This window comes from Mustela nigripes, chromosome 13 (genome assembly GCF_022355385.1).
Source record: "Mustela nigripes isolate SB6536 chromosome 13, MUSNIG.SB6536, whole genome shotgun sequence".
Taxonomy (NCBI): domain Eukaryota; kingdom Metazoa; phylum Chordata; class Mammalia; order Carnivora; family Mustelidae; genus Mustela; species Mustela nigripes.
The window spans coordinates 34752158-34774848 of record NC_081569.1 but is presented as its reverse complement, the minus strand read 5'-3'; the positions used below and the strand labels follow the sequence as shown (position 1 = coordinate 34774848).

Here is a 22691-nt window from a genome sequence, read left to right as displayed (position 1 = left end):
CATGGAGGAGAATTTAGATATAGAGCTTATAATATATATTTGCTAATTAGATGCTGAAGAAAGAAAGAAGTCAACCATGACTTCTCAATTTCTAGCTTAGGCACTTGGAATGATTATTAAGCTATTTTATAACAACAGGAAAGTGGAAGTATCCTCAAGTCATGTTTAAATGTCTCTGTGGTATCTTGGTAGGTGTTGCCAAAGTCCTGAAATCTTAACAAATGGCTTTTAGAATAAGAAAATGACTTATCAGTTATATGAAAACAGAATTTTTATTTTCAGGTACAAAACATTACCCATTAAAAACTGATACCGTTACAAATACGTGCTGTGCTATTGCTTTGAATAACTGAAAAGTTGTCCGTTTCTGGACAACAGTAATAATGATAATTCTCAATAGGACTCAATGGGATGAAGGAAAGCCACCTGCCATCTCTCTGTGTTAAGAAACGCCCACATTCCTGTTACTCGTGGGAGTTCCTGCACCTCTGAGTAATGCTGGAAAATGGGAGGAAAAAAAAATAGGTTGATTATTTTTGCCTTAAGAAAAGGAGGCCAGAGAGATCCTCTTTACAAAGTGCTTTCAATCTCTGTTCCATCCAGTGTCTCTGAAATGTACATAGGTATAGGTTTAATCTCCTCATTCAAGTAACATCAAGAAAGACTAAAAGTGGGAAATAGGAGAAGAAAGAAATCAGTTGTTTCTAGGGAGATTTTATTCACTGTAGAAACTAGTAAGAAACCATTCTTGTCTACTAAAAACTGAGGACCGACATAAATTGACAACCAGTGATTTGTGAGGGTACACTTGAAAATCAGCAGAAAATGGATGAGAAGTAGACCAGAAAGATGACAAGTATGAAATAATAGTTTGAGGTAGACCAAGTAGAAGGTAGACCAAAAAGATATTAAATATAAGAATACTTTAAGTGAGGCTAATGACATTTATGGGGCAACAAGTTAGTTCTGATATACTAAAGGTAGCCAAAAGACCAGTAAAGATGTCAAGGTCAATGTTCTTAAATGTCAGGGTGGCCTGACATATGTATTTGGGCAAAGAGCATTTTTTAGAAGATCATACTTTTTTGAGAGAAGGCCTTCACAATAAATATGTAGAGAGTAAAGAACTCTCAGAAGGTGTTCAGTAGGCAAATATTTGAATTTGTAAGTTAAGAGAGTGCAGGAGCAGTGTGAAGAAAAATTAATGGTATTCGCTGTGCTTACTAGGATGATGATGTGCTCAAAAACTACAAAAGCAGTCTGAGAATCTGAGAATCTTCTTCTATTGAAGTCCAACATGGTAACTCAGTAGCAGTCAACAAAGCTCAGCAATAAGAAGGCAGGCAGTCCAGAACTATCACTTACATTAACAGCACTGAAGCCTTGTCATACTCAGCATGTGGTACACCAACCAGCTGGCTGGCATCATCTCAGATTTTGTTAGAAATCAAGAGAATCCCACCTCCTTCAAAGGTCAACCCACTCAAAACCTGTGCTTCACAAGATTCCTAGGAGACAAGTGGAAAACTAAAGTTTGAGGAGCACTGATATGGGCGACTTTACTAATGCCAGGTGAAAGACAATTGGGTGTCCCATATTGTAATTTTATCTTTATTTTAGCCTAAGATATTATTTTAACCAACTTATTTTCAGTGACTTTGTTTTTCTATTCAAAGATTCATCTGAAAATGGGACAAAGGCCTGAAACACCTCTCTCCCATCCCACACTTCCTAAATGTCGATACAATTTCAGGATATGATCTGAAGACCAGCCACAAGTCCCCATTTAAGAATCAGTGTTTAAAAGCATCCCAAATACTCTTTTTACAGAACTATTAATTAGAAACCACCTGAATCCTTGTGGACCCCATCTACCATCTGGCTGTTATCTTGGGGCCTGGCAGGGTTTGTTCTTAATAAAGACTTTGAAGACACAGACATATGTTACACAATCAATGCCCTGAACAGGACTGTTCTGATTTAACAATTGGCAGGGAACCAAATTCTGTGGATATCAAGATGACAACACAATGTCTGCAGTCAACCGGAATTACCAATTAAACATTTCAGTCACTTACAGGCATCTAGATATTTTGGTGGTGGTATAAATCATTTCCAACTTGTTGCTTACTAAATTATAGTCCTCAAATTTGTCATAATGGCTAGCAATTATTGAATATTTATTATGTGCTAGGAAACCACTCTCCCTCATTCTTGTCTCTCCTGGTTTTCTTATTTCTCCTTATAATAATTTATAGGCTAGGTATTTCTGTCCCTTGTTTACAATGTGGGAAGTAATGCTTGCTGAGTTTAATAAACTATACAGAATAAGAGCTAAGAAGTTTATGGAAAGTAGCAGAGCCTGAATTCAGACCTATGTCCAAATTATTGTTAAACCTACATTTGCACCTGCCAGGGTAAAGACTACAAGAGTTTTTAGAATAAATTATTTAGAAAAAATTCCACAAAACCAAGTTTGTTTCACAATTTTCTCCCTTCCTATGCTTTCTTTTTCACAGAAAGTACATCTTTTTTTTTTTAATCAACAAAATAATTTATCCTGGCTTTATTCAGTAAGTTATCACCATAGTGATCAGATGAATTACTGTCTATTACACTAGCAAGGTGGGCAATGTCAGATGTTAAAAAACAAAATAAGTTGGCTCATACACACTGAGTAAAGTTGGGAAAAAGTTCTTTGATTTTAAATTAGATTATTTATTTTACAGCAGTTGATGAGTTCATGAAGTAAAGCAAATAGCTGCCAACAGCTACAAGTCTGGAAGTTCTAGCTGGTTCTTTCTCTCTATTGACCGGACTCTAGCACAGGTTGCTCACAAGTTGGGGTCTGCTGCTTTAGTCACAAGACGAACTATGGAGCCCAAACTATGTAACAACACAGAGTCTTTCCAGGTCAACAATCCAAAACACTACTCCATAATCAATTAATTTTAACAACATTTTAGAAGGCAAGTAGGAAGAGTCAGAAAAATCACTATCAGTTATGCACAAGAGCCTGCCAGATGAATGTTTTTAATTGTATGCCCTCTACTCTGTGAGGTACTCTAAGTCCTCATTTTCTCTAGTAATTATTATGCATGTCACATTTTAAAAAAAGGTGTAGTACACTTCTTGAAGCGACCTATTAGACTGAAATAGTGAAAAGGAAGAAGAGAGAGAAAGTGATCAGATTCACATGCATTTGTGAACACTCTTCCAGGGGATTAAACCTTGAATGGCCCTTGAAGGAGACTGCTTTGAGACTTTGACAGAACTTTCCCCCTTTATATAAAAGTAATCATGGGATGCCTGGGTGGCTCAGTGGTGTAAGCCTCTGCCTTCAGCTTAGGTCATGATCTCAGGGTCCTAGGATTGAGCCCTGCACTGGGCTCTCTGCTCAGCAGGGAGTCTGCTTCTTCCTCTCTCTCTGCCTGCCTCTCTGCCTACTTGTGATCTCTGTCTGTCAAACAAATAAGTAATATCTTAAAAAAAAAAAAAAGAGTGAGTGCTATTATTTAAAAATCATCATCATCATTATAGTCCCATCCCATTAGCATAGTGCTTTCCAGTTTGCAAAGTGCATTTAACAATATCATGCAATCCTCACACCAACCTGGAGACTCCCTATGTTTTTTTTTTTTTTTAATGTAAATTCATTTAGCTAAGGTATAGTATGGTTTTTGATATAATATCCAATGGTTCCTCAGTTCAGTTATGGCTTTTAAGAAAAAAAAAAAAAAAATCAAGGTTTGATTGCCCAAGGTTCCATAGCCCATGAGTGATAAAGCTTTCTGAAGTTGGGTTTCCTGGACTCAGATCCCCTGCTGCCTCCTGGCTTGCAATACCACAAATGTTTAGTTTGACCATGCAGGTATCCTGTTCTTGTCTCTAAGATTGTTTTTATAGGATTATCCCATTTGCAATTCATTTCAAGTAAACAAACACATGGTGCGTTTTTATTACAGTTCAATAAATACAAAGAAGAAAAAAACAATCTTTGCTCCAAAAAGTCTTCTCTTCTGGTGGAAAAGAAGATGCATAAATCATAAACTGTAATCCAAATTGCTCCCTTAATATAGTTACCATGACTTCTTGAAAATGTGTGTGAATGTGCAAACAGAATAAGTACCGAATTGTACACTTTAAGTTGATTGAACTGTATGGTATGTGAATTAGCTCTCACTAAAACTATTTTAAAAAGTCAGATAAAAATTCTTTTTAAAAAGGAGATTTTTACCTCAAAAAAGCTAAGATACCTACAAAATTATTTACTCTTGATCTTAGACCTGATTTTTGATGCTGCAGTCTCAGCATTTTGGGTTCTGCTTATAGATTAATAACTCTGTTATTAATAACAGTTATTAATCTATAAGCAGTACCCATCTAAGCAAAGTTACATACACTTTGCTTGTAGCATTTCTATCTTCATTGCGGTTTCCAACGAATATTAAATTTTTGAGATTAAATTCCTTAACAGAAATAGCATGCTTAATCCTCTAAAATAACTACTTATTTTAAAAGTAAATGTAATGTAAAACACCAACAGTTACACAAATGTTATTACATAAGAAAAGAGAGGCCTGGCCTAAAGAAAATGTGTACTGGCAAACAGTGCCACCATGGGATTGTTTTAATTAATCACATTCTTCCAAAATGTGGGCAGAAGCCCCCTTGCCCATGGCCCAACCCTCTGATCCAGTGTAAACCTTTCAGGTTACAGGTGAGAATGATTATGCACAAAGGTGTTGACCTCTTGGAATGTCCCAAGAAGATCACCAGTGGAAGTCTCTTCCTCTGCTCACTCCTCCACTAAATTGGGATTATCCAGTGAAGTCTTTGTTTATTCAGCAAGCAGTTACTGCGTAGCTTCTATTTTGTAGGCATCACTCCAGACAAGACCCTTACATTACTACAGCTGGTTAAGAAGCAATCAAATGCATACACATAAATACACAAATCAAAGATACTGATTAGTTGCTAGATAGCTGATTAAAATAAGGTTATCCCTGGCAGTGACTTTGGATCCTGAGAGGATGACATTAAAATGAGGCCCACATCACTGCTTACGAAGACTGGTGGGAAGAGAAGTCAAGGAAATAGTAGCAGGTTGGAAAAACTTGAACTTAGAATGTGCTAAGGAAAAGAAAGGAATCCACGAAACCCCTATGTGTTTGACTTGAGTAACTGGATGAGTGGTCCTGCCAGTATTGCAGGATGTGCAGGAGGAAGAAGCAGGTTTTGACAGGGGAGATAAGGAATTCTTTGTTGATGTTAGAAAGCTGAGATGCCTGAAAGACATTTGAGGAGGATGGGGAAATATGAGGGATGGGACTAAGGGAGCACATGCTAACTGGAGAAACTTACCAGCCGAATGTATTGGTGCTTCCCATTTGACCTAAGGAGATCCTAGATTTGCAGCAGAGTGGCATGGAAGGATGTGGTTGGCGGGAGGCAGAGGCAGAGGCAGAGAGAACGCGCCCGGCTGATACAATGGAGAACAAATATCTAACTGCAAAATAAGGAATTTCTGCCTCCAAAGAGTCTGGTTGAATATTAAAGATGGAAAACCTCTGTATTTGTGGGTGGGAGACCCAGACTTTACCAGAAAATCAGATATTAAAATCTACTGTGTGTGCCTCTTTCAAGGAATGAAAATGTCTGTATGTTTCCACCGTGTCCCCCAGCATCATGTTTACGTTTTAGCAATGCCAAAAAACAAAACTAATGAAAACAAAAACAAAAACAGTGATACAATGAGAATGAACTCTGAACCACTCTTACCCTATTAATCTATTTTTCATGTTACAGTCAAAATGCTTTTTTGAAGTTGCAAATCTAAACACGACATGATCCTCTGAAATCCCTTCACCATCTTGTGTCAAACTCGTCTCCATGGTCCACCAGCTCCTATATGCCAGTCCCTGTCAATGTCTCCAGCCTTTCTTCTTGCTACCTCTTGCTCATAGGACCTGCTGAGTGTGCTTTCCTCAAATGTGCCTTGTGCTCACTCTCATTGCCAATGCTGTGTCCTCTACCAGGACAAGACAGAGGATTCCTCCTCATCTCTTCCCAGAACTAACTCCTACTTATTCTTCAGGTCTTTGTCATATAACACTTGCACAGAGGAAGTTCTTCTAGAAAGGCTGCCTTGTTCCCTTGTCCCAAATCTGATTTAGATGCTTTACCTCCAGACATTCTATCATCATTAACCTTAATCACCTCATATTACTTGTGACTACCCTCCATAATTTTGTTGAGGGCAGGGACCATGGTGGTCGTGTCCACTGCTCTAACCCCCACACTGAGTATATTTGTGGGCACTTAGCTTCTAGGGACTCAAAATATACCATTGAACAAATACAAAGAAAATTTTCTTCTAGACTATAAGTTACTAGAGGACAGGAAACCTGGACTGGTTTCTGGTTTTCTAACTAAGCATTGTGTGAGGATATTGATAGAATTTTTTGACTTAAGAGTTCGGTTTGTTTGTTTTTTTTAAGATATATATAGATAGATAGATATTATATAATACATACAATATATATTTCAGAAAGATATATATTATCTATACATCATATATATTATATATACATATGTGTGTATATAGGTATATATACACACACACATATATACATATATACATACACACATATGTATGTATATATATCTATATATACACACATATATATATAGACAAGGAAAGAGAGAGAGACAGGGAGAAGAACAGAGAGGCAGGGAGAGGGAGGGGGAAAAATCCCAAGCTGACCCATGCTGAGTGCAGAACTAAGCTCACTGGATCAGGGGCTGGATCCTATGGCCAGAGCCGAAACCAAAAGTCAGAAGTTCAACCTACTAAGCCACCCGGGTGCCCTTAAAGTTCTATTTTAAAGAGCTCTATTTCCCTTGTAAGATTTGGACTTATTGAGAACAGTATATCAGGGAAAGAGCCCTGCCACTGTCTTTTTGAAGACTTTGGTCAGATTTTAACTTTCATAACCATGGACGCAATTTCCAAATCCATCTCGACAAATATTTGTACCTACTCACGCCTTCAATATGGTCTGCCCTGGTAAATGAACCTCTGTAAGGTAACCCTGTATCTGAGCATGAGCCTATGAGTGAGATACTTAGTATGATCCTGAGGCTTCGATGACTTGATTAAAAAATATATGTTTTTGAGGGCTTTGAAAGACTTGGAGACCTTTATTTTCCTACAATGTGGAAATAAGTTTTAGAACTAATCACAACATTTTAATGCTTCAATTCTTTACATTTAAAATCAAGAACACAAAATCACAATTTACCTAAAACATGTATTATAAGAAGTATAAATATTTGTAATTACCTTCTAGTGCGTATTTCATATCTTGAGCGAAAAGGGTCCACATAATTTCAGCACTTATTTTTCCCATGTTCAGTTCTTGAGGAAACCTAAAACCAAACACATATATGAGTACATCAGAAAGAGAAATCTGTCTAAAAAATGAAACACCTCACTTGACATATATGCCACAGTAACTGATGTCTGGTTCATAAATACTTTTATTTATGAGATTTTTCGTTAAAAACTTTCATAGGCAGGGGCAAAACTACATACCAGAGTGTAGAAATAAACACAGTTATTTGGTGCTGGAAAAATAGACTCCGTAACGTTAGTCCAAGGTAATGGTGCCTGGAGCTCCTGAGGGATGTCTTAGGCTACGTGTGTGTTTGTTCTAAAGAGCCCTTTTCATTGTATCTCAATTTTGAACCGAGAGCAAAAGACTCTGAGTACGTAATAGCCAAAACAACACCTTACATTCATCTGTTAGTCATGTTCCTTAAAGCACGCTTGAGTCCTTCCATTCTTTATTTGCTTAAAATAAATTATTTCAGAAAGACTCCCTACTTCTCTAGTAAAATGGCCCACAGGGGACCCATTCCTCAAGACTCCAGAATTCCCAAGTGTGTCTGTGTTTTAGATCAAATAAACTTCAGGATTAACATTTCTAGTGTTGCAGAATATGCATTCCTTTGTACGTCCTTTCAATCTTATGATAAGGCTCCCAGTAATATAAGCCCAATGAATAGAATGACTCTTTTCATTATATTGAAAACATGACATGCCAATATATTAAGACTGAAAGTATTTTCTGTTCTAATAAATATTTAATATATACATAAATACAAAAAATAACATATACTAAGAAAGAAAAAATACGGTAAGGAATAAAAATAACTCTCACATTCATTTATATTTTTGAGTTTAAATAAAAAGGAGTATTATCAATGCTGAATGGCAAAGAAAGTGTTACCTAAGTTAACATGACCTCAATATGACCTCAAATTAAAAAAATAAAAAAACTGACACTACATAAAACTATTCTAGCCCAACTTTGCACCAAAAGAAGCTGTGTTTCATTTCATCACATATCCCTTACCAACTGCCATCTATCAATTTGTCTAATAATGTCAATTGATATTTTAACAATTATGTGCAGAATCTATACATTTATCAACTATTCAAACTTAGGACACTTGCTATGATCAAAAAAATTTACAGAACTTGAATATACGCAAATTAGTTTCAACATTAAATTTTATCCTATGGATATAAAATAAACTTAGGTATGTAATTTATTTCAAAAGTTTTCATTTATGGATAGCCACTAACATCACATAATTTTTAGTGTATTATTTTTTATGTAATAATTATGTAGCAACAAAATTGTAAGTGATAACATAATGAGAGTACTTTAAGCTCATAAAAGGAGGAAATTATTTTAACTTTTTGAATCAAGAATGAAGAACATATTAATTCACTTTATAATGCTCTGATATTAAAAAAATGTACAAAAAGAAAACCATAAAACACCATCTCTCATAAGAACAGTTGCAAAATTCTTCAGTAAAACATGGCATATTTGATCCTGCCATAAATAAAAAGGATAATACATCATGATCAAGAGAGGTTTATCCCCAAAATGCAATGTTGTTCAACATTAAAAAATGAATCAATATAATTTATTGTATTAATTGACTAAGTAGAAAAACTTATCTGACAAAGCTTAATATTTATTCAATGAACAAATAAAATTCTGAAAACTAGGAATTAGAGGGAATACAACATTATAAAAAGAATGTACAAAAACCTACAACAAACATTATACTTAATGGTTTCATACTAATACTGAAATCAAAGCAGTGATATTTACATCTCTACTCATATTAAACATTATACTGGCATTCCTAAAGTTTAAAAAAAAAAACAAGGAAAAGAAATAAGAAAAGGGATATATAGAGTCCCTGGGTGGCTCAGTTGACTGAGCATCCACCTTCAGCTCAGGTCATGATCTCAGGGTCCTAGGATTGAGCCCCATGTCTGGTTCCCTGCTTAGCAGGGAGTCTGTTTCTCCCATTCCCTCTGCCCCTCCCTGCTGCTTGTACATGCCTGCTCTCTCTCTCAAATAAATAAAAGCTTAAAAAAAAAAGAAAGAAAAGGGGCATATCGATAGCAAAGGAAGAAATAAAATTCTATTTTCAGACATGATTATCTATGCAGAGAATTAAAAACAAAACAAACAAACAAAAAAACAACCACTAGAGAAAAAGTCACTAATGGTCCAGCAGCCTCATGGAATATAAAGTCAATATCCAAATCATTGTATTTTTATACATTAGCATTCAACCATTGGAGATTGAAATTTAAATAACAGTATCAATCATAATGTCACCAAAAGTTATGAAATACTTAGGTATAAATCTATGAAAATATGTACAAAATTTAAATGAAGAAGACTACAGAGTGTTGAGGAGAGACACCAAATAAAACCTAAATGGAGAAATATATTGTACTTGTGGATAGATATATCCAATATTGTTAGGATGTCAAATTTTCCCAAATTGATTTATAGATTCAATCAATCTCAATGAGAATTCCAGCAGGATATTTTTGTGGAAACTGACAAAGTGATTCTAAAATTTACATGCTAAGGCAAAAGACCAGAAAGAACAAAAAGTAATGTTAAAAAAAGCTGAAGCAGTTACACCTGTCTTCATAGTTTACTATGAAATACAGTAATTAAGACACTGCATTTTCAAATACAAGGTTAATTATTTTCCAATAAATGTTCTAGTGATTCAGTGGGGAAATGAGTCTTCAGTAAGTGGTCCTAGAGTAACTGGATATCCATATGCAAAAAAAGAAAGACCTTTACCCATACTTTATAACATATAAAAAATTAACTCAAAATGGATCACATACCTAAATATAAAACCTTAAACTATAAAACTTCTAAAACAAAACATAGAAAATCTTTCTGACTTTGCACTAGGCAATGGTTACTTAGATGTGATGCAAAAAGTTCAAATCATAAAATAAAATATTGATGAATTATACTATGAAAATTAAAGTTGTTCTTCAAAAAGTACTACTGAGAAAATGAAAACACAGCAACAGTATAGGAGAAAACAGTTTGTAAAACATGTAATTGATAAAGGAATTTTATCCAAAATACATAGATTACTCTCCAATCTCAATAATAAAAAAGTTACCCAATCAAAAAAATGGGCAAAGGATTTGAATGACACTTCAGCAAGGAAGATAATTAATGAAAATTAAGCTCATGAAAATATGTTCAACAGTTCCATTAGGTACTTTCAAAATAAAACTATAAGGTGGTACCGTTATATGTCTGCTAGAACAGCTTAAAAGCAAAATGAAACAAAGTAAAACAAAATCTGCCAATACCATGGCTAGCAAGGTTGCAGAGGAGCTAGAACGCTGATCTATTTTAGCTGACAAAAAAAGAATGTTAGATTCAGATTGGGAAGCAATTTGGCAATTTCTTATAAAGCTAAATATACATTTAACCAGCAGTCCCTCTCCAGGTAGGAGAGAAATGAAACTATATTTATAGCAAACACTGTACATGTTGCTTAATTCTTAATCACCAAAAACTGCAAACATCAGTGTCCTTCAACTGATGAATGGATAAATCAGCAGTGATAGATTCACAGGATGGAATTTACTAAATCATAAAAAGGAATAAAATACCAATACATGTAATAATGCAGATGAGTACCAAATGAATTATGCTGAATGAGAGAAGCTGGGTTCAAAAGCTTATATACGGGGCACCTGGATGGCTCAGTGGGTTAAGCCACTGCCTTCGGCTGAGGTCATGATCTCAGGGTTGTGGGATCGAGTCCCGCATCAGGCTCTCTGCTCGGCAGGGAGCCTGCTTCCCTCTCTCTCTCTCTCTGCCTGCCTCTCCATCTACTTGTGATTTCTCTCTGTCAAAAAAAAAAAAAAAAATTTAAAAAAAAAAAAAAAAGCTTATATACCATGATTCCAATACAGTATCAGAAAGATAGAAAGAGAAAATGTATCAGTGGTTGCCAGTGGCTTGGTGAAGAAGGGTTGACTATAAAAGAATGTGGAGAAACTTTTGGGATGATAAATATATTTGATATCTTAATGTTGGTAATTACAAGACTATGTGTTTGTTTTTTATTTCATCAGTTTCTGCTCTTCATTATCTCCTCATTTTCTTTGAGTTTAATATGATGTTTCTTTTCTGAATTCTTAAGAAAGTTTTTTAGGTAATTAATTTGGGAACTTTCTTCTATTGTTATGTGTATGTAAGGCATAAATTTCTTATAGGAACTACATTTAGCTGTATCTTAAAAAATATTTTGTTGGATATACATATTAATCCAGTCAGACTATTTTAAAATTTTAATTTTGGTATTTTTCTACTTTGAGAAGTCTCCAATTTTACTGTCCTAATTTTTTTTTAACTGAAGTATAATTGACACATAATGTTACATTAATTTCAGGTGTACCACATAGTGATTCAGTATCTCTATTATACTGTGCTTTGCTCACTACACCATCTTTCACAAGACAAGGCTATTACATAACATTGATTATATTCCCTATGCTGTATCTTTCATTCCCATGATTACTTATTCCATAACTTGAAGCCTGTATCTCCCAATCTCCCTCACCCATTTTGTCCATGCCCAAACCCCTTCCTTCTGGGAACCATCAGTTTGTTGTTCTCTTTATTTATAGGTTTCTGCTTTTTGTTTGCTTATTCATTCACTTTGTTTTTTAGATCCCATACATAAGTGAAATCGTATGTTATTTGTCTAATCTTAGATTGATTTCTTAACTTCGGCTCTTTTTGTTGCTGTTTTCTCCTTAGCTTATAGTCAAAGAACATATTTTGAAGGATTTTGATCTTTTGAAATTTGTTGAGATTTCCTTTACACGCCACCATGTAGTTAACTTTGATAAATAATCTTTATTTTACATTTTTTCTTTTCTTGAACATAGTTTTGGTTATTTTTTCTGTACTATCTTCACATTAATTTTCTCTTCATTTGTGTCTAACGTGCTGGTAAATCCAGTATTATTTTCATTTGTTGTAGTTCTCAGTTCTAGAATTTACTTTCAAGTGCATAACTAAATATTTCCTTGTTGTTAATTTCTTAAATATATATTAATTACAATGATAACATCTGAGTATCTAAATTCTGTTGTACTAATCTCTTATAATGTCTACTGTTTTTTATTGAATGAAAGACTTTTTGTGGAAAATGTATATTCAATTTAGGTATCTGTAGGGCGTTAGTATTCTTCAGAAAGAATTTATTTTTATTCTGGCAAAGTGTTTTAGGGTTTGAGACAGATGACCTTTATCCATTTAGGGACCGAGTTTATTCAAAGTAGGTCTGTATTTTACTCATACTCCTAGCAGGTATCCCTTCGTAACCCAGGTTGTACGCTTGGGATGTTCACGTGGACCCACTACTTCACAGGGCCTGAATTTCACTTATGCTCCTGTTGCTGTGTTCAGCTTTCTCAGTTTTTCAGCTGCTACTTTCTGTCGAGCTTCTTAGGCTCTCAGTCTTTGTCTCTAGCTAAATCAGTTAAGGCTTCTAGGGAAGAGTGTCATCACATACCCAACACAGTTTTCTGGTAAATGCATGTGTAAATCATAAGAAATTCAAGGAGATAAACAAATAAATTTATATTGACTGGGACGCTTGGGTGGCTCAGTCAGTTAAGCATCTAGTGTTTACCTTTGACTGTGGTCATGATCCCAGGACCTGGGGATCATGTTCTGCATTGGGCTCTTGCTTGTCAGTGAGCCAGCTTCTCCCTCTGTCTGTAGCTGCCCCTGCCTGTGCTCTCTCTCTCTCTGGCAAATAAATTAAATCTTTAAAAGAAAATAACAATTGATGGAAGAGGTAAACTGTGCACCCCAATTAATAGTTGTAATTACCATAAGAAAAGACTCTAAAAGTGACTTCTAAAATACTTTTTTTCCTTTAATATGGTAGCCTTAGTGAGATAATTTCAAAACAAGGAACCTAAAAATTAGCCGTTTATCTCAGGATTTTCTCAATTACATAATCAATCAATGTCAAGTGTGATTTTCATCATTGAGAAACTGTGGGTTAAAAGGTCTCATCACTAGTATTAAATCCTCAACATGGCAAACCTACACCAAACCAAGCCACCATTTAAAATAAAAACAACACATAGAAAAACACACACTATATATAAAAACCAAAGGAATAATATTAATATAAAAGGAACTGTCATAAATCTATAGGAAAAAAGATGAGTATTAGAAAAAAATGGTTAATGGAATGGTCATTTTTTAATTATTTATTTTTTTAAAAGATTTATTTACTTATTTATTTGTGTGTGAGAGAAAGAGAGAGGACACAAGCAGGAGGAGCAGTAGGCAGAAATAGAAGCAGGCTCCCCACTGAGCAGAGAGCCCAATGGGGGGCTCCATCCCAGGACCCTGGGATCATGATTTAAGCTGAAGGTGGACACTTAACTGACTGAGTCACTTAGGTGTGTAAACCTGGTGATTCACAGACCTGTACCCCTGGGGATAAAAATATATGTTTATAAAAAATAAAAAATTAAAAAAAAAAAACCTCTCAGTCTACTACTTGCTAAGCTCTACTACTATGCAGGAGACATCTTTGGAGCTTGAGATATTTTTGTGATCTGTCATAGAAGTTTTGCTGATAGTGTATTATGATATGCTTATTCCAAATTTGGTTGCACTTATCATTACCGATGGAGATAATGGACACCCCCTGCTAGAAAAAAAAGAACTCAAAGCACGTTTAGTTATATAATAGTTACAGAGGGTCTTCTGAAATCTATACTTTTACTTTGCTACTTCTCTATGGTATTTTTGGTGCATTTAAAAATATTTCTTGGGCTCTTTCTTACAAATAATCTAGTTAAATAAAAAACATCACTATTTAACCCTGAACTAGAGAGTAAATGGAGTCATCAACCTCTGCCACAATGCACAGCATCTTCTCCTTTCCACAATTTTGTGGATCCTTCCATTATCAAGACTATGAAACCTGTGTCCCTCCCCTCTTCCACCCACCGCTTCCCTTATCCAAGCCTTAACCTTCGTTTGCCTCAAGACTTGCACTCCGTTATCTATTTGCCTCCATTTCTCTCTCCTCCAGTACACTTCCATATTACCATGGAAATTACCTTTTAAAAACACAGGACATACTATTTCAACACATTTATTTTTAATTTTTAAAAATTTTTATTTTTTTTTTTAATTTTTTTTAGTTTTTTAGGCCACAGTATTTTACACTACAGCTTCAAAACCATCAACTGCTTATAACATATTCATTAGCATAGAAAAGTATCAAATCATTAATGTTACTTTCTTGGCCAATGAAGATCTCATCCTGACTTTAACTTGTATCTCTACTCTCTAAAACTCTGATGCTCTACCTACCGAGCTTACTTATAATGTCTCAACATATCTGATGTCCCATATCTTCTCATTATTTTCCCCATCTATTCTCTTTCCTCCTGATTTTCCATTTGACCCTAACTGCCTCTTCCTTCAAAGCACAGCTCGTATGACCTCTCTCCAAAGTCCTCTGTTGCACTCAAGGCAGAATTAGCCATGATTTCTTAGCTGTGAAGGATAAGGGCAAAGAAAAGGATACCAAGACTATAAACTGCATCACAGCTCACTTAATATCAGGAGTTAGTAATTGTATTGGTGCTTAACTTAGTCTATCATTTATAAAAGGAGGTTTAATGAAATAACCCATCTATTCCAACACTGTTAGAATGTCTCCTGTTTTTAATTTGTAGCAATTAATACAAAGCATAAATGTTTTACATCTTGAATCCCATGAGACACAATAATTTAATAACCCCATTATCTGCAAATCTTTGTGAAATAAGAAAAACAATCTAACTACTGCCAAATTTGATAATACTGATTCATTAGTCACAACAGATAAGATTAGAATCCATTAAATGTGAAGTATTATTTTGATATGCAAAGTCTGTCTTTGAAGAAAGTATTCTTTGTTACAAATGAGTAAGCAATGGTTCTGTTACCACATGTCTCGCAGGCAACAAGAACTTCATTGGTCAGAATCCAGGAGACATTTAGTTATCTGTGCTCTTCTCACATTCTTAAAAAAAATCACCTTTTGTTAATATGTTCTCCATTTAAGAACATTTGACACACATTAGTGCAATTAACTGCCATCATCATGAGGAGAAGGAACAGCTAAGAAGAATGAACTTAATTGAGCAAGACTCTGCTAGTAAATTATACACTAGCCTTACAAGTTAAAGCTGTATTAAAGGGAAACTAAGACATACTAGAACATTGCAGTTGAGTATCAAAGTTAGCTTAAATATTCAGAGTGCTAATTCATCTAATGGAACATTTCCTTTGGTGATAATTTTTCTTTTTGTACTGAAATTCTCCTGCTCCTAAACCAAGTAGATCGCCAACACCATTTAAACCCAATTACCCTTTTATCTTTTTGTTTTCTCTTTATTTACAACCTAAGGCATTATTTTAATGAACTCAAATGTTTAAATAGATATTTAACTTAAACATGAAAGGTAAAATTGGAGATGGATCTAGGTTAACCATTATACTTAATATTTTATAAGGCCGTGTAAATGCCACCCAGCAGCAGCACAGAGGAGAAGATGGGCAGAAATGGCCTACAACCTTGCGCTATGTGCATGGGGGAAATAATAAATGGAATTTATTGAATTCAGATCATTGTTTCTCAAGCTCACCAAGTACCTCCAGGTTAGAGACCTGGAAGGAAGCAAGTCCTCATATCCACCATGTGGGGCAGGAAGCTTGAGGCAGCAGAAAAGAGATGGGAATTCACACCTATAGAGGGTCTAGGCAATGCCAGGCTCTGTGCTAACTACTTTCCATGCATTATCTTCTGGAATCCTGATAATGGTCCTATGTCTTAAGTGGTACCTTCCAAATTTTTAAATGTGGAAGTCACCCTGAAAGACATTGCAAAACTTTTCTAAGTTCTCCTGGCTCCGTCTGTCTCACTTAGAAATATTAGATCACTAAACCACTCAAGTCACCTTTCCCTCTAAATACTTAAAACACAGTCATTTTTCTTTATTTTTACTTATTACTTATGCATTCATCTTATTCAAAAATATTAAGGTTATTTACAAAATTACTATAATAAAGTGAGATTTGCCTTGAAAGTAGAGAAACTAAAGGAAAAATGAGGCTATAAAAGTAAAATGAGATTAGACATAGAAATGTGTGCTGTTAGATTCCATAGAGTTATTAAATGTGGACCTCCGTCCTGACATTCCTGGCACCTAACCCACAGTGAAAAATTGATCATTTTTATCTATCTCAATTATTTAGGAAGCAAAGTTCTTTTAAGCAGTAAATTGAGGGGGAAAAAAAATTCATGGTTTCTCCTGAGGATGCCAGTAAGTATATACTGTTTATTAATATTTTTCTTCTGACAAATAACAAATTGCATGTATTTTTTGATTGGCTTATATAAAACTGCAATTGGTACCATTTGGCATATCTTGTGCACTTTAAATTTTTTTGTGAGTCATTACTGTTATAGGTTTATCGTGACCAGATCCAGACTAATCAGGAAAACATCAAAAATGTTTGGGTTGGACTGAAGGATTAACACTCATTGTTTTACTCATGGGATTTTTAATTTACAATTAATCCTTTTGTTTAATTTACGATTAATCCTGTTATCTTCAGAGAGATGCTGAGGTTCTGGTTCTGCCACTTGCTGGGTGTATGATCTAGATAGTTACTTAGCCTCTGCGGGCTTCAGTTTCATCATCTGCAATTTGGGGATGATAATAGTACTGATGTCATTAGAATTAAGTTTAGGATTAATTCAATCATTAAACTGTGTAAGTGCTTAGCACAACACCTGGCTCCAGTTAATTCACTATAGTTCCCTCCACGATAATGATCAATATTTAGAACATCTAGGTATCTAGTTGTGCCTAAATTATCTGGCAAGAAAGAACCCTTGAAAATTCAAGATGAAGCTTTTCCTTCCTTTATGATATGTACACAGAGAGGTAGAAAACTGCAATCTTCACAAGTGATTGAGTTAGTTCAACTCTTAGTATGCATTTTTATAAGAGTGCTTTTAGAAAAGTATCCTTAATCTTTTCAGATAATGTACTGTTCTGGGAATTTGCAGAGAAACACCTTATCTGTTTTAAGAATTCAAACTGGCTGTAATTAACATGAGTAAAAACTTTCAAAACAGCATCTTTTCTTTTGTACCTCTAGACAGATAGTTTTATCTCAGATTTTTTGGTTTTCTGATATCCATTCTCCCTACTGTAAACCCCAGCTCTGCACAACCGATCACGTGTAGGAAGCAAATTGTTTGCTCATATTCCAACAATTCAAACTGAAAGATTCCTTTACACTTTAACATTAGCCTAACTGTGCTTCCAGTGGAAGACATGAGTTGTTCCATGAAATAGCACACTGGGTTAGTCATGCTACTTTGGTTATAAGAATCATAGACTCAAGTTTTAACTACAAATAATTAACAGGTAATTTCTGTAAGCATAATTTGCATAATGGAGAAATAAGACTAAACTGCTTTGCATATTATATGGAAACCCAAGGAAAGCTGAATTCCATTTAACAGATGGAGCAATGACCAGTAGAGTCAGGCTTCACAGAACCATGGACAAGAAGCTTTCACAGGTGACAGCACTCAGGGGAGTGCAGCACACAGCCATATAGATGGAATCCTCACTCAAGAACTCCAGCAATACCATGACTCTGATACTCTCACCATTTCTGCTTTCCCTTCCAGGTAGCCTTTTTCTTCTTTGACTGACAACTGCCTCATTCCCCTTCCATGCTGTTTATTTCCCATCTTCTGCTTATAATTCATTTATTCTTTTATTCTTAATTCTTATATTCCTGTATTCTTAATTTTTTAAAAAGATTTTACTTATTTATTTGTCAGAGAGAGCAAGCACAAGCAGGGGGAATGGCGGCAGAGGGGGAAGCGGGCTCCTCATTGAGCAAGGAGTCAGATGACGGACTTAACCCCAGGACCCTGGGATATGACCTGAGCCAAAGGCAGACACTTAACCAAGTGAGCCCCCCAGGCATCCCTGATGTATTCTTAATGTGAGATCACTTACTATACATATCTCCAAACCTATAACCTTTCAGTGTCTATTCTCCTTGTCCACTGTCTCATTCTCTGGATTTCTCAGTCTAAACCAGAGAGCAAACCAAGTTTTTCCCCATTAGGTTACCTCAACAAGGGACTATGAGGGAAAGAATTGAATTCCAGAATGACTTGTGATGTGGCAGACACAGTGATTGAGCAATTGAAGACCAATATTTAATTTTGTACATATCTCTTTTCCAACTAAATCTTTGGGTCTCCGACTTTGCTTAGTGCCTGACATATATTGAGTATTCAATATGTATTTGTTCAATTTAAATGAGAATGTTAATGAAAAATGATAAAAGTAAATAGAGCAGGAAATAAAAAATGGAATAAAAGTCTTTCAGCTAAGAGAAAAAAATTAAGCATTTGCCCTATCTTTCCTGTCCTTATTCTATTTCAGGGTAATCAAGTAAGTAAGCCTAGTCAATAAAGGGAAGCTCTTCATTACAGAAAAAATTCTAACTAACAAATATTGAAGGAAAAATATTACAGAACCACAATTTTGCAGTCCCTATTGGAATAAATGGTTTTTGAACTGATTATAAATAATCAAAAGCATCAGAGGAGAAGTCAACAGAGAATTCTAGAGTGCAGGGATCAGGCTGCAAGCACAGACTCATCTTAGCATCACCACAGGGGAAACAGCCAGACTTAATGTGACCCTTGACATGAAGGAGTAGGAAGTACACAGGATTATCTGTTCAGTATCTTGAAAAAGATCGCTAAAGGAACCTGAAAGAGCTTCTAACGTTAATATTCAAATCTGGGGAGTATCATAAATGGAGGAACAAGTTAAATATAAAAAAGAGGTCCAAAAAATTAGTGATCCAGAAAGCACAACATTCTAAAGGGCAATGAACATGGCCTCCATAAGAAGTCCATGGCATGGAGAAAAGAAAAGGGAAGGGACCGGAGATAGAATAAGAGAGTTGGGCTACATAGTTGCCAAATGTAGGATGTGAGCCTTATTTGGATCCTGATTAAAACAAATGTAAGGGGCGCCTGGGTGGCCCAGTGGGTTAAAGCCTCTGCCTTTGGCTCAAGTCATGATCTCGTGGTCCTGGGGTGGAGCCCTGCATCTGACTCAGCAGGGAGCCTGCTTCCTCCCCTCTCTGCCTGCTTCTCTGCCTGCTTGTGATCTCTGTCAAGTAAATGAACAGAATCTTTAAAAACAAACAAACATAAAAAGGCATTTTTAAGGAAAAACAGCAGTATTTAACTGTGGAACAGAAAACACAATACCATGGCATTACCGGCGATGTTATTAATTGTGATAGGCAACAAAATAGTCATCAGTTTTTGACATGAATAATGAAGCATGTAGGGATGAAATGATACGATGTCTGAGTTTTGCTCAAGAAAACTCAGCAAAGAAAAAAAAGCTCAAAGTATATATGAGGAAAATATGACAAAATCTTGGTAATTGTTGAATGTGAGTGATGGATATAAGGATGCATTATACAGATGCTCTATTTTTTAGAATGATAAACAGTTTTGTAAGACATTTTAAATTTTAGTGTTTACAGGTTTTTTTTGGTTTTGTTTTGTTTTTGAGGGATGCCTGGGTGGCTCAGTCAGTTAAGCAGCTGCCTTTGGCTCAGGTCATGATGCTAGGGTCCCAGGACTGAGTCTGGCATCGGGCTCCTTGATCAGCAGTGAGCCTGCCTCTCCCTCTGCCTGCCATTTCCCCTGCTTATGTTCCCTCTCTCTGTTGGACCAATAAATAAATAAATAACATCTTAAAACAAAAAGAAGTCACTTCACTAAAAAGACAATTTAAAAAATTAATTTTTTACTGTACTTACACACGTTACACACACATAATTACTATATGTAACACACAATGTTACAGTAATTTTAGGCATACAACACAGTGATTCAACATCTCTATATGTTATACTATGTTTACAAGTGTAGCTACCACCTGTCACCATACAATGCTATTAAAATATTGTTGACTATATTCTCTTTGCTGTGCCTTTTATTCCCATGACTTTTTCATCTGAAACTAGAAGCTTATGCTTCCTGCTCTCTTCAGCAATTTTGCCCATTTCCATCACCCTCCTATCCAGCAAACACCAGTTTATTCTCTGTATTTATATCTGACTCTGCTTTTTGTTTCTTCTTCTTTTTTTTTTTTTTTTTAGATTCTTCTTATGCTTGGAATTGAATGTTATTTGTTTTCCTTAGTCTGCCTTACTTCACTTAGCATAATACCCACAAGGTTCATTCACATTGTTGCAAATGGAAGCCACAGTTTAAACAAATCAACAGCTTTTAATACTTTGAACAGCATTAGCTCCAAAATAGAAAGAACAAGATAGAGGTCCCTGTTTAAAGTATCTTAAATCCAATCTCCTCAAGCAACAAATAAAATATTCTGGTTTTTTGTTTGTTTGTTTTTGTTTTGTTTTGTTTTTTAATGATTTGGACATAATGCTCTGGTTCATCCCACACCTTGAGAACATAAAAGCAGCATACTTTATCATTGCATATCAAATAGATCTTTGAAAACTGGTCCGTTTCCTACTCAACGCATTGGTCCTGATCTATATAATTCAGAGAGAAAAACTGAAACTTTACTATATGTATCTTTTGAAGGAAGCTAAAAGAAATTACAGACAGTATCCCTCTGGATTGCTCCAACAACAAAACCAAATTACAAGTACCTCCCTGAAAGGAGGTTGTCTGCACATTTGGTGCCCCAACTTATGGCTTCTAAGGGATGGGACCCCACATCACCTACATCTGAAAGTCAGTGGGTCTTGCATTCACGAGTCCCACAGGACTATAGCAAACAAAGCAGCAGCTTTTCAACACATATAGGAGCATTCCCCCCCCGCCCAGGGCCCAGTGCAGAAGGAATACGCAAAAATGTCCATTTTCCAAGTTTCTCCCTGGAAGGGGCTTAACTACATATTTTTCCAGTGGTTGCCTCAGGGTCTGGCTTCGAATTAGCCTGCATCTACATGCTGACTGCTATCCCCATCCCCCTTTGGGGGCACTGACAAGTCTTGACAAATGCTCAACTATGGGAGACTAAAACAAAACAAAACAAAACAAAACAAAACAAAAAACCCTGTGGCCTGGATAATCATAAATGCTTGAGAGACAACCTGGAACTCAGGCTGGGGTGACTGATGAGACCCACTGTCAAGACTGGGAGAGGTGGCTGTTTTTTCTAAAGTGCAGAAACCAAAACAATCAAGGAAAATGAAGAAACAGGGGACTATGTAACAAACAAACAAAAACCAAGTTACATCACCAGAAACTGATTTTAGTGAAACGGAGGTAAGTGATTTACCCAATTGAGATCTCAAAATAATGGTTGTAAAGATGCTCACTGAGGTCATGAGATCAATGCATGAACAAAGTGAGAACTTCAACAAAGAGAAAAAATAGAAGGCAAAGAGAGAATCTTAAAAGCAGGAAGAGGAAAACGACTTGCTATTCACAGGAGATTTCCATAGGTGATCAGTGGACTTTCAGAGGAAACTGCAGACCAGGAGAGAATGAGATGATATATTCAAAAGGCTGAAAGGAAAAACAATAACTGCCAACCAAGAATACTCTAGCTGGCAAAATTGTCCTTCAGAATTAAAAGAGGTAAAGAATTTTTCCAGGTAAACAAAAGCCGAAGAATTTCCTCATCACTAAACTGATAGACATATGGATCAATAAATCAATAGAACAAAGAAAACAGAGTTACTCTCACAAGTATAGCCAACTGATTTTTGACAAAGTTGCCAAATTAATTCAATGGAGAAAGGATAATTCTTCTAACAAGTGGAATTAAAAAGATAAGCATGAAAAAGAAAATCCCGAAGAATCTTAAAATCTATATTATACCACGTACAAAAATATAACTTGAAATGAATCATAGATCTCAATGTAAGACATCTAGAAGAAAACTGTGATATTAAAAGTTGTTTTGTGGGTGTTGCAAAGATTTCTTAAATAGGACACAAAAAGCTCAAATTATAAATTAATAAATTGGACTACTCCATCAAAAATTTTAAAAAGTTCTTCAAAAGATACTAGTAAGACAACGGAAAAAAGTCACAAATTAGGAGAAAACAATGCAACATTTTATCTGACAACAGACCCTTATTTGGTGTATATAAAGAACAATTATAACTCAATAATAAAAT

The 22691-nt window shown here is 35.4% G+C and overlaps 1 protein-coding gene across 1 annotated transcript in view; it reads right to left on the bottom strand.

Moving 5' to 3' along the window:
* UNC13C (unc-13 homolog C) overlaps nucleotides 1-22691 on the bottom strand; it is a 559224-nt gene that overhangs the window by 187308 nt on the left and 349225 nt on the right. Inside the window, exon 18 of the mRNA XM_059371954.1 lies at nucleotides 7346-7431. Within this exon, the coding sequence (XP_059227937.1) occupies nucleotides 7346-7431 (86 nt within the window). The remainder of the gene's footprint in view (nucleotides 1-7345; nucleotides 7432-22691) is intronic.